The sequence below is a fragment of the Cryptomeria japonica genome, chromosome 7 (genome assembly GCF_030272615.1).
Source record: "Cryptomeria japonica chromosome 7, Sugi_1.0, whole genome shotgun sequence".
NCBI lineage: Eukaryota > Viridiplantae > Streptophyta > Pinopsida > Cupressales > Cupressaceae > Cryptomeria > Cryptomeria japonica.
The window spans coordinates 50,030,953-50,043,956 of record NC_081411.1 but is presented as its reverse complement, the minus strand read 5'-3'; the positions used below and the strand labels follow the sequence as shown (position 1 = coordinate 50,043,956).

At 37.2% G+C, this 13,004-nt stretch overlaps 1 protein-coding gene across 4 annotated transcripts; it reads left to right on the top strand.

Moving 5' to 3' along the window:
• The first annotated feature begins 525 nt into the window (after positions 1 to 525).
• Positions 526 to 7,319, top strand: LOC131857076 (disease resistance protein RPV1-like). 4 transcript variants are annotated; one of them, XM_059209125.1, is made up of 9 exons: positions 526 to 1,390; positions 1,677 to 2,800; positions 3,102 to 3,164; positions 3,288 to 3,617; positions 3,710 to 4,754; positions 4,961 to 5,028; positions 5,114 to 5,249; positions 5,348 to 5,890; positions 6,828 to 7,319. In XM_059209125.1, exons 2-5 carry the CDS (start codon positions 2,546 to 2,548, stop codon positions 4,577 to 4,579), a joined length of 1,518 nt encoding a protein of 505 aa, XP_059065108.1. In that variant the 5' UTR covers positions 526 to 1,390; positions 1,677 to 2,545; the 3' UTR covers positions 4,580 to 4,754; positions 4,961 to 5,028; positions 5,114 to 5,249; positions 5,348 to 5,890; positions 6,828 to 7,319. The 4 variants fall into 4 exon arrangements, with proteins under 4 accessions (XP_059065108.1, XP_059065106.1, XP_059065107.1 ...); XM_059209123.1 differs by having other exon boundaries at positions 3,710 to 5,028; positions 5,348 to 5,506; positions 5,713 to 5,890; XM_059209124.1 differs by having other exon boundaries at positions 3,710 to 5,028; positions 5,348 to 5,558; positions 5,713 to 5,890.
• Positions 7,320 to 13,004: the final 5,685 nt, after the last annotated feature.

The following is a 13,004-nucleotide window of genomic DNA, read 5'->3' as shown; positions in this document are numbered from 1 at the left end:
ATTATCTAGATATTGCATTGCATGAATTGTAGATAATTATATTGAAATATTTTGCATGAGGCTGTATAATTAATGTTAGTTAAAGTTATATATTTAATGTAACTAACATGACATAGAAAACTATAATCTGCATCTACTAGTTAATCTAAAGTTAAGCCATGAAACATGCAATTTCACATGCCAAAAAAAATCAGTGTGTCAATGTTAAATCAATAAAAATCAATTACTTTACTGTCAAATCTGTTTAAAACATTTACTTTACTATAAAAACCTGTTAAAAACAATTACTTTACCATTTAAAACATTTACTTTACTTTAAAAACAATTACTTTACCATTTAAAACATTTACTTACTTTAAAAACAATTACTTTACCCCACTTATAAGGGAAAACAATTATTTGACTGACAAATCAAAACAATGGAAAACATATTACAAACGCTGCAGAAACGGACGAGAAACGCGTTTCTCCCGTTGAAACGCGAAACGACGGGAGAACGTCACGTTTCTGGCAACTAAGGTTACTACACGGGCCTATGATGTTCTTAAATCATGGGGCATCACCTCCATATATAAAATGAGAGCACTTGATCCATATCATGCTGAACAACTTTTTGGTTGGCATGCTTTTTTACAACCTTCTCCTCAGGATGGATTTGAGGAGCTTGTTGAAAAGATCGTAAAAGGTATGTAATGGATTACCTTTCGCACTCAAGGTATCTGGAACACAATTTTATGGAGAGTCTCGTAAAGAATATTGGAAATCACAGCTGCAAAAGATCTCAAGAATATTGCCTGATCGAAAAAAGAGTGTCTCTACAAATACATCACAGATTGCACCCTCTTCATCTGCATCTACTTCTGCCACTGATTGTATACCAGAGAACAACGGTATGGATGCTTCTCTCACCATCTGTATGTACTCCTGCAACACAAGGTCAAAAATCGTGCTATGATGTGTCCATCAATCATCGTGGTCCAGATGTCAAACACCTAGCTATCAGTATCTATAATATGCTCAATCACCAAGGGGTCACAGCTTTTGTGGATTCAGGGGAGTTGGAATATGGTGATTTCTTGCCCCAAACAACAGAAGCAGCAATGACTAGCGCTTTGCTCCATATAGCTATTTTTTCCGTGAGGTATGCAGACTCACCCTGGTGTTTGGCGGAGCTATCATACATGCTTAAATCTGGCGCCCCAATTATTCCAATTTTTTACCATGTAGATCCTAGTGATCTAAGATGGGTACATCAAGGGAAAAGAAGGTATGCTCAAGCCTTTATGAACCATGAGAAGAAGGGTAGATATGAACCAGAAAAGCTTGATGAGTGGAAGAGCACACTCCACAAAGTCTCATTTTACACTGGCCATATCATAAATTCAAAGGAGTGAGTACTACATTCTGTCAAAAATAAAAATGCATCCATATTGATAGATTTCTACATACTGACATTATAAATTTCACATAATCAAATTCAGAAACAACAATAAATATATATTCTTTAAATTACCTATGTATTTAACTTTGGCTTGCTGCTGCTGATGTTATAAATCTCACATAATCAAATTCAGTGGCAGCAGCAATAAACGTGCATTCTTTTTGTTATCTATGGATTTAACTTTGTCTTAATCTCCTTTTAGTATTTTGAACTTTCAATGTTTTTATTTGTTCAGAGATGAGTTGAGGTTGCTGAACAAAATTCTGACTCGTGTATTGAAAGAAAAAAAGAATGTGCAAGAAAAAAAGAATGTGTCGTTAGTGGTTGCAAAACATCCAGTCGGCCTCAAGGAAATTGTGGAGGATTTTGAGGTGAATACGCTCCGATCTTCCCTCCGTAATCAGGATGTACGAATAGCGGGAATTTGTGGCATGGCTGGTTCTGGCAAAACCACCCTTGCCAAAGAGGTATACCATAGATTATCCTCTTCGATGGAGAGGTTAAGTTTTGTGTTTGATGTTCGAGATGCCACAGCCAAAGGTCTATTGCATGAGAAGCAGAAAGAACTCCTCAATGACCTTGGCATCCAAGATTTGGCATTTGACAATATCGAAGAAGGTATGGGCATTCTTTCGAATCGTTTGAGATCTTCAAGGGTATTGATTGTTCTTGATGATGTGGATAATGTGGATCAATTAGATTACAGTCTTAAAAGTGGTAGTCTCATCATTGTTACCACACGGGCATATGATGTTCTTAAATCATGGGGCATCACGTCTATATATAAAATGAGACAATTGGATCCATTGTATGCAAAACAACTTTTTTGTTGGCATGCTTTTCTAAAATTCTGTCCACCAGATGGATTTGATGAGCTTGTTGAAAAGTTCTTAAAGATATGCAATGGATTACCTTTGTCCCTCAAGGTACTTGGAGAACAACTGCATGGTGAGCCCCTTAAAGGTACTTGGAGAACAACTGCATGGTGAGCCCCTTAAAGAATATTGGGAGTTGTTGCTGCATAAGACCTCCAGAAGATTGCCTAATGATATTATGTAGATATTCAAAATAAGTTATGACACCCTTGATGATGAAGAAAAAGAGATGTTCCTTGATACTGCATGTTTTTTCACTGGAGAACATAATAGCTTAGCAATTGAAGCATGGAATGGATTGGGTTGGAGTCCTCTACAAAGTTGGCAAAGGCTCCTAGATAATCATTTCGTTGAACTTGACAATGACAATTACATAAAGATGCATGATCACATAAGACAAATGGGAAGAGACATTGCAGATAGACAATCATCCTATCGGCTATGGTTTCCCCAACAGATTATTAATATTCAGAAACAAGAAGCAGTAAGTTTTTCTTTTTCTTTTAGAAAGTTATTGTACCACTAACCAATGCAAAACAAACCTTTTTGTTGCACACTAATATTTGTGTACATGAAGTTTGATTAATTTTACAGTTAAAATGGCTTTCTAAGAAGACCAGTCTGGCTATTTAAACCTATCTTGCAATCAAATAGTCGAAACAAATGACCAGTTTACCCGAATAATAAGTGTTGGAAAGGCCAATAAGTTTGTTTTAATCTTAGTGCTGGCTGCATTAGCTCTTCTGCTTTTTAATTTTTGATTTTATACTTTTTCCTGTCTTCAGAAAAGAATCCGCATTCAAGGAATAATGGCCACCTCAAAACATATAAAGTGGATTAATGAAGGGGTTTGTTTGCACACGTCTTTTTTTATCTTCTTATTCCTTGTAATTTGAATTGTTTGTAGAAGTTTATAGCTCTCTATTTAATTTAATTTTATTGTCTGAATATTTTATATTTTTTCTATTCAGGAAGGAAAGGAGCCCTTACCAGCACTGGTCGAAAAAATTGGTGAGGTTGACGAGTTTTGCATTCGCTGCTCGCAGGGGGAACTCATGGTTAACACAAACGGAGGAATTCAATCACTCGCACCCTCTTTAGTTGAACTAAATTATTTTGTAGTTTGTGGAGATTCCTTTGATAAAGTAATAGTTGAAGTATCAAGAGAGCTGGTCTGGCTTCGCTGGTTCCAAATTGGGCAGCGAAATCTTCCGTCAGGGCTTTCATTAAAAAACTTAAGGGTTTTAGAACTTTACGAAGGAAGAAACTTAGAAGAGCTGTGGGGGAAGACAGATGGAGAGGTAAGTAGCGCCCTTTTACCTGTTTTAAATTTATATTTCTGTCCTATGATTGTGGTATGCTTTACATTTTTCTACTTGGAAATGTGTTGCAGGCCCCTGTGCAGTTAAGGCAGTTGCTTATTTCTGGTTGCCACAAATTTCAAGGTTTTCCAAAATCAATAGAACATCTCAATCATTTGAAAAAGATTGAAATCTTTGAAGGCTACAATGTTACTAGTCTGCCAGATGAATTTTGTCATCTCCAACACCTGGAATACTTGGTGTTACATGAGTGTAAAATACTATTACTGCCCGGCAATTTCGGGAATTTGAGCAACCTGCGGCATGTAGCTTTTGTCTTTTGTAACCAGTTGAGGAGGTTGCCGGTTTGTTTTAAAAACGTGATGCTCCTGGAACATCTCAATTTACAGGGGTGCAGTCAACTCAAATTCACGTCAGAGGACTTAAACTTTCTGGAAAATATTAGGGAGCTCCAGTTTTTGAACCTTTCTGGCTGCAAGCAATTGCAAGAGTTGCCTCGTCACATCACAAATCAGGCATTCTTGAGAGAACTCTATTTCAGCGGTCCCAGTTTAAGGGGGGTACCAGATAATATCGGAGAACTCAGCAGGCTGAAAAGGATGAGGATAGAAGATGTGATGTTGACAAACTTGCCAACCTCTCTTGGAGATTTGTTTTCTCTGACGAATCTTGATATTAGAAATTGTCCTAAGCTGGATCGTCTACCTGATTCTCTCGGAGATTTGTCTTCCTTGACGAATCTTGATATTAGAGATTGTCCTAAGCTGAAATGTCTACCTGACTCTATTGGAGATTTGTCTTCTTTGACCAATCTTTCAATTAAAAATTGTCCTAAGTTGGAACTACGTAACTCATTTGTCTTCAATGACAAATCTGCTTGGAGATTCGTCAATCTTTCTATTGAAAATTGTCCAGCTGGAAACTCTAACAAAATCAGTTAGGCAACTCAATAATATTCAAAGGATGTGCAATCAGCGAATTGGATTTTAGGCCGGCATCATTACCTTTTGGACTGAACAACCTGAAGAAGTGTACAGGATTTCATTTTTTGAGACTGTTGTCCCTCTCTATGTTTCTAAGAATCATCATTTACAGATCGAAGCACTGCCGAGAACAGTTGAGTCAATATATTTGATAAAATGTGAAACGCTAATGAACATTCTGAGTTTTCCATGATTAACTTCTCTCAAAAGATTTCATCTTATAGGTTGCTGAAGAAGTGACAAAATCAAAGGTCTAGAAAATTACACAAGATTGAAAGTGACGATGATTAACACCTGCTAGGAGGTGCTGACTATAGTAAATGCTTGGAACACATGCAGAATTTGAAGCAGCTGGAATTTAGTGCAAGCCAGGGATAAGTTCTTGGACGTTTTATTCAAAGATATAGGTAATAGTAGTTTCTGTGGGTAAATATTTCTAGTTATTTTTATTCTGTCTGTGCGTTGACTGAATGTTGTGAAAGGAATTTGCAGAAATGGCCAGATGATTTAAAGATTATTTGGTAGGGTAGTCCCTGATGCGGCCTCACTTATAGACTTTTCACTCTCTTCGAATCTAGTGATCGTTGAGTCCATCTCCAACCAGAAAATTCAGTCCATTCCAAAATTGGTACAGAAGCTTTCCTGCAATAGCGATGCGTTTATGCTCTGTTTTGTTATAATTTGTTTGTCATTACAAATATCACTGACACTGTGTATACGGGACAGGAAGGACTAGGTGAAATGTTCGAACATCCACTAGACTTTGAAAGGGGAAGATGGGCATGACTAGGTGTCATGCCACAACGTTCCAGATACCTCACTGCAGAGTAGTTCTGGATAGAAGGGGACAGAGGAGAGTGCAGAGAGAGGAGGGAATGGAGAAAGGTTTGGTTGTGAGAGGAGAAAAGCAAACAGTTCCTTTCTTTTTTCTGTTCATGTATGCTTTTGGTTTTTGATCGACCTATTTGACAAAATGCCTAGTCGAAAAATATGAAAATGCTATACCACCAGCGATGCTTTTAAACAGTGATTAATTGATTAGAGTTTTAAGTATGTTCACGGATTGACATAATGTCAGTCTCTGCATGCAGAGGAGACATGGACAGGCATTCTATGGACAGTGTTTCTGGCAGCAATGGAGAAGATTAGGCAAGGAGGAAGAAGAAGCAGATTTAACATCATCTGATTGGGAATAAATTAATGAGAACGCCATTATTTTCAAGCAGACTATTCCTGACTGTTCTACTTTTCCCACTGCTTATTCATTTGGTAACAGCATTACCCACTACCTCAAGCATTTTGTTTTCATGTTGGATAATTGTATATGTATTTTATTTGTGGACATTTCTATTTTTGTTTGTGAGTAACCTCAGTTGTCATGGCTCAGTGTATGTTTTGGTGTCAAATTTACCTGAAACTTTCGTTTGGCTAGGCTGCATTTAGTTAGCTTTTTGTTGATGTTGATATTCATTTTTTCTTTCTTGATAAAGCTCTGTTCTTTTAGGAAATATCATGCTTAGTTAGATATGCACACGGCCAGTTAGGGTATGGTGTTCCCAGTTTTTTGGATATAGTAGTTTATATTTATGAGACCTAAGTGATAACTCGTAAATTACATTTTAATGTTATCCCCTAAGATTTGAAAATGAGACTCGTTCCAATTCATATGTCAAAGTTGGTTTAACTTTTATAGAAGTTTCAACAATCAACAGTCAACAGTCTTCTATATATCTCTACAATTATTGGGCTTTACATAAGATTCCTTGTTTATCTATATGTTTATCCATGCCCAATGTTCTGTAGGCATTTTCTTCTTTGCCTTGAGCCCTCAGATAATGTTGTGGAGATTGATTATGAAACACTTGGCATAGATAAATCCTCTAAACACTTCGCTATAAATGGTCACCCACAACTTGTGGTATGACTGGTCCTCTAGTCCCTTCAACAAGATTACTGCTGAAGTCAATATCATGGGTTGTTATGCCACATCAACCATATCCAGATAACCCAAAATTACCTGGGCAGATTCCTTCTTTGGCTCTTAGGGCAGGTATTTATCTCCTCTAGGCAATTTTGTTCTTCTGTGTGTGTCTTGTGCACAATTCCATATCTTCTCATCGCTTCGAAACTATCGTGTACGTACTTTATTTCTTTTTTTCCATGCACACCCTTCTCTACCTCATGCAATCTTTGCTCTTTCTTTCAGGTTGGTCATCTCCTTGTTTACTGGTCAGCATATCTTCAACTTGGTAATTTATATGGATGAGGGATATAGACCTAGTATTGGATCATATTGGTAAGCTATGGACAAATTCAAGTTGTATAGAAGGAAAACAGATCATATTGTGACTGATTAGCAAATTTTAATGGAGTGAGATATCTATCCCGAGTTGTGGGTTGTTTTCATTGTATTTGCTCCAAATGTGTAGCCCTCATGCCAAACATGAGAGGTTTGGAGTTACTCTAGGCATCCAATGCAACACAATATTATAGACTTTTTTCTCCTGTATTTAATTGTTGCAATCACTTGTATAAGGGATCAAGAATAGAAATAATCTTGATGGTATGTCTCATGTCTTACCTTTCAATTTTTGTCACTAGTTTGATAAATGGTATTGTTATTCGGAGAGCGTTGTATACCCAAATGAATGTTAGTCATGATTTTGAGAAATGTAGTAGATGCAAGGATTTAATTGCTGATCTTTCAAGAGTATCGGTTTGACTATTTTTTCAGTATCAATATAGTTTTAATTTAGTTAAAAGAAGTAATAATAAAATGTGAAATGTCAACTATAGCTGTCAATAAGCCTACTTTTTAACTTGCGACGTCCATGGTTGAAAACAATATCAAATCAACAATAACTGTAGTTTTTCAAATTTTTAAGGCATTCAATAATAAGAATACATATAGTGGGCAAAAGAAATCGAAAAAAAAGTGATGTGCCAATTAGTACATGGACTAGTGATTCATCATCATGTTGCAGTATATACAAAGCACATAATTGTTTGATAAGGCCTCAATGGATTTGGTATTAAAAAATTGAACTATTGTTGGATATGTGCACAAAATGGGCCCTTCGATAAGATTACGGGTATACATTGTTTTCTTCATTATTATTTGCTTTGTGTGATCTCTCAAATAATCATATTGGCATGTATGTTGGAACTATAATTTTTCCACATCACATGAGGAAATTTTATTCTAATGACAGTCGACCATCACATGAGGAAATTTTATTCTAATGATAGTCGACCTTCAAAAAAATATTCTTGCAGACTTTAAACTAATGATAGACTTCTTGCACCAAAAGCAACAGGAACATCTAGTATTGGTAGTAACTTTTAATTTAGACAAGAATTATGTGAAGGCAAGAAATTTATCATATACACAACACTTGCCTTGAGACAAAAAAAATAGACCAAAGAAATGACACTCGAATGTTATTCATATGTTTACAATCATTAATCGTTGACTTTAGCCTAACAACCGACACCAAAACTTTGATATTGAGCACACAGACTCGACTAAAACTCTTAATCCATCAACATAAACAATAACCCAAAACAAACTGTATTTTCTCATTTTTATTTTGTTATGATCTTATTCCTCAATCTATTTGTGCAATCTTTCTTTGCTTTGCTCGATTCCTTCCTTCTATCACTTTACCACTTCCCACTTTGAAACCACCAAACAAACCTCCACTCTACTTTTTCTAATCCAACCATCAGGTCTTCCTATATTTCTCGGTAAACAAATAAGCATATAACAAGAAGCAAATAAACCATCCACATAAATGAACACCATAACACATAAAATTATACGTGGAAAACCTCAATGAGAAAAAACCATGGTGGGATTTGTGACCCACAATATCAGTTCACTGGCCATATGAAAAGATATTACATAAAACAGGGGTTTCCACTTGCAGGAAGGCACACTGCCTAGAGCATATTGCTGATCACTAAAGAGTCTCACGACTACAAGCTTTATGCCAAAGTAAATTATTGAAAATGAACTCAAGAGTACATCTATTATGCCAGATAGAGTTCCAAATTTGGTTATGCTCTGTATCGATTCACAAACTTGAACTATTACCGGTATTACTTCTCCTCCAAGAATGCTTTCCAAGCTATTTGTAGATCATTGCATGATATAATGTTCACATACAAAAATGATCTCCATACATATATTTCGCATCTCACAGTTCTACTATACCTATATATTTCTATCCTTATTCCATCACAATACCATCATTTTCATCCTATGCAAAATTGACCTAGCAAACTGACTTATATACCTATACATGATATGCCTTATGTCATCTTACATTGCATTTACAGAAGATATTCAATGTCGGCCTCAACAATAATTACAAAATGATTTACTAAATAAATCTTCCTTGATGTCGGCTTCCTTGAAGTATTGATGTCAGTGCCAGTATCTGCCGATATATGCTTCCTAGTGTCAGTTTGTGAATTCCATCAGATCTTGTTGCCATCAATGACAACAAAATGAATCCAATGAGTGTCAATTGCCAACAATCTCCCCCTATGGCATTGATGGCAACACTCATGTGAAAAATGTATTCCCTGTCGGTGTGCTCCCCCTGAGCAATACACTTCATTTGATAACATATTCCTTGATATTTTTCACATATGTACATACTCCCCCTTTCACATTAATGCCAAAGACCGGTGAAAAAAATGAAAGAATATTACTCGAGCTTAGTCATCTTCAGGATTTCTGGGTATGTCTTCTATAGCAACTGAAGATATGTGTCCCAACCTGATTTGAAAGTATCAGATACCGATGCAAGTCCACTAAGTAAGTGGGCAAGTTATTCCTTCTCCTGGGTATCTACCAGTGTGGGTTTTGCTAGCATATCCATGCATTCTTTTTTGTGAACACCCAATGAATCAAGTCTAGGGCTTACCAGTCCTCTTAAATTTCTTGCTCTCTTTATTATTTTATCTTTCTCCTTCTCAAAAGCAAAAACTTGGTTCTCCAAGGACAAAATTTGTCCATCAACAGATGTAGTTAGTGCAGGCAGTCCATCAAAAGAGCAATATTAGCCATTTTGTTATATAACTCTTTCAATCTACTATCTACATTAGCCGTAAGATTTCCCAAATTACAACATACTCTGTAGATATTAGTACATTGTTTTAACCAAATTTCAATGGGAATAAGCTTGTCTTCTATTTTCTTCTTCCCAGTTTCTATGAGTTGATCAAAAGCTGCTCTTTTAGCTGCAGAGAAATTGTCCAAAGCCTATCGGTTTGCAATTTGTCTTGAGGATTGAAAATGTAAAGCGGAAAAATTGAACCCTAGTTGCTCTCCCCTCTTCCAACTCCGAGGAGAGAGAAGGGAGGTCACTAGGGTTGGCGGTTTTCACTTGGGGAAGACTTTACATTCAAAAGAGGGGTTGAAACCCACAAGATCCAATCCCACACAATGCAAGATTGGATTCTAAATGAGTTTCAAGGGTTAAGACAGCAAGGCTACCCTCTTTTGTAAAGAATGTAGATAGAAAGATTAAGCTAGGAATGCATGAAAAGTGACAAAGATTCGCTTATAAACTGAGTTAGGGATATAGGATGAAGCTGCGGACCTGGAATTAGCAGTAAAATGTCGATACGGTGCTGTCCTGCAAATTTGAGCAAAAGTTGACGGGACGATGGCGCCCGACGTGCACACGGTCCTCCGAAAAATCCGCAAAACGAAGGGGGATCTGTTCGTCTCTGCACAAGGATTCCAGATCTTCAATTTCAGCCGCGTACCTGCAACCTACACACAGAAAAGCGAAGACGATTGGGGGGTTAGGGATTAGGGGTTTGCCTTTAGGTCAAACCCCAGTTTTGGAATTAACCAAGAAATGAGAAATGTTGTAAATGTAAATGTCTGTAATGTAAAACAAGTACTAATACCTTGTTGTAAGGATGTTTGTATCCTTATATGCGAAGGTATAGATGTTGTATGTTGTATGTAGTAAGTGATCTCCTCTTCAATGGTTGAATCCTTGTCTTGAATGCAACACTTAGCCTTGAATGGAGACTTAGAATCATCAATTGCTTGAAGGAATGCTTGAATGCTTGAATGCTTGAATGTTTGAGTATAGTTTCCACGCCTTTTTCCTCATCATTTTCCCACTTACCAAATGAGAGAGGAAAATGTAGTTTATATACTTGTCAATTAGGGCTGATAGACTGATTTTTCCAACCTTGGACCAACAAGGAAAGTTTATTTTCCAATTTGCAAACAAAAAGACCCGAAGTCCCATAGGAGACCGGGCCCAAAATAGGGCCAGGGACCAGGGCGCTGGGCGCCATGGTCCTAGGGGACCAGGGCGCTGGGCGCTCTGGTCCCACCTCCCGAGACAGCAGGGTGCAAAGGAGGATCAGGCCAGGGTGCAAGAAAATGCAGTTTTTGATGTCGCGGACGAGTTTCGGGGTCTCCATTCAGGTTCCGTGTTGCATCGCCATCGTGAAGACCCAAATGCAGTCGAAATTGCAAGTGTCGCAATTTTAGGACGCTACAGAAAATTATTTGATATGTGCTCTGTTAAAGTCTTGAGCTTACCAGAAGGGATTTCTCCATCCTCAATTTGACAGTCAGGCAATACTATGTGTAGTACGGAGATCGATTGATCAATTAACCCTTTGTCTATAGTTCCTTCCTTTAGCAATTTCTAAGTGGCCATCATCATTAATTCTGTTGGACTTAACTCAGAGATTGATTTCTTCTCGACCTGAGAAGTGTCAATTGCCAAAACTCTTGCCGATGAATCAAGTTTACCTTCCAGTATGGACTCAGTTGATTTTACCTTGTCCATCTCAACCTCTATTGCACTGGTGGCTTCGCCACTTGGTGCAGTATCAGTTACTACCGGTGGCGTATTATCCATAGTGTGTCCGGTGCCTTGTACATTCTCTTGCTCAAAATTGGTTTGTATTGGTATATACTGTACACTCTCTGTAACTGTCGGTTGTGGTTGTGCCAGAACTAGAGTTTAACTGACAGTTGTGGTTGTGCCAAAAATTGGAGTTGAATTGCCCAAAATACCCTTTCCTTTTGATTTGTCAAGAATGGTGGGGGATGTTGCCTTTCCAAATTCTTCTTGTGATGTGAGAAAGTCTGGGTTTTTTAGAAATAATTTTGCCCATCCCTTACTTGTCTCATTTATCACCTCATTTACTCTTCCCATCATAAGGCTTATTTGCCGGTTTTTACTATCGAAAATTGTCTTATTAGCAGTATCAATACATCTTTTCATCTCTTCATTATTTATAGCACCACATTGTTCCAAAAGTGCAACTTCCTTGATTTCCCTATCCCTCTTGATAGCATCAAGTATTCTAGCTTCAAGTTTATTATACAGGGATAAAGGTATCTCCTTCAAAATTTCAACTAAGGCTTTCTTATAGACGTCTATATATAGTAAAATAGCGTCTTCTAACTCATTTTGCTCATTCTCTTCAAAATCTTCATAATACTTTGATATATTCTTTAATATTCCATCTTTTGTAACTTCATCAATAATTTTCGCACAGGTCATTGTTGTCTTACCAATTTCAATATCATCACCCTTCTACTTTTTGCTTGTGGTTGCCGGTGTGACTAGTTTCCTTTTTTGCATAGGCTTCCTTACTAGTGGTAGAGGTGCAGTAGGCTGAGCTGCCTTTTTGACAAGTCACCTCCTAGGTTCTGCCTTCTGTTTCTCTACCGGTGGTTTTACCACATTCTTCCTTTGTACCCTTTTGAAAATGAGAGGCTCATTATCCTTAGGATCTGAGTCAAAAGTGATAGGGGAAATGTGAACTTGTGGCTTCTTCACTTCAGTAGCAACCTCTGTCGGTTTAGTAGCATGTTTTGATTTGGAGCCTAGTTGAGTGTCTATCTTATGCAACACATCTTGTACATAAGCAGATAGATCTTTTCTATTTTCTTTTCTCTTCTTTTCCTATTAAAGCTTGTTTTTACTTCAAGAGCCTATTGTACCAAAATGTTCTATCTTATCATCTAATGGGGCATCTAACAACATCTTTGTATAAAGCTCAAAAATGCTATCATCTACCTCTTATCCAAGCTCAGTAATCCACATTTGCCTCGGTTCAACTACATCCAGGAGAGTTTCATCAATTTTCACCATGAAACGTTATATGTCAGTGGAATAGTACTTCTCCACAATACTCTTTGAAATTCTCTCCTTTTTCCTCATGTTTTCTTGAAAAGTATTAAAATACCCCCAAAGTTTCTCATCTCTGTCGGTACCAAGTCCGGTGATAACTATCTTGATATGCATACCTACCAGTATGTCATGAGCCTAATTCTTATTTCCTAGACCAGGTAGCTCATTCAGGAAGTAAAGCATTAAATAAACAA

Excerpts from the sequence above, each read along its gene's own strand:
- LOC131857076 (XM_059209125.1), top strand. The coding sequence starts at position 2,546 with ATGTTCCTTGATACTGCATGTTTTTTCACTGGAGAACATAATAGCTTA. Across the intron at positions 2,801-3,101 it reads ATATTCAGAAACAAGAAGCA|AAAAGAATCCGCATTCAAGG; the intron begins GTAAGTTTTTCT and ends TCCTGTCTTCAG. Across the intron at positions 3,165-3,287 it reads TAAAGTGGATTAATGAAGGG|GAAGGAAAGGAGCCCTTACC; the intron begins GTTTGTTTGCAC and ends TTTTCTATTCAG.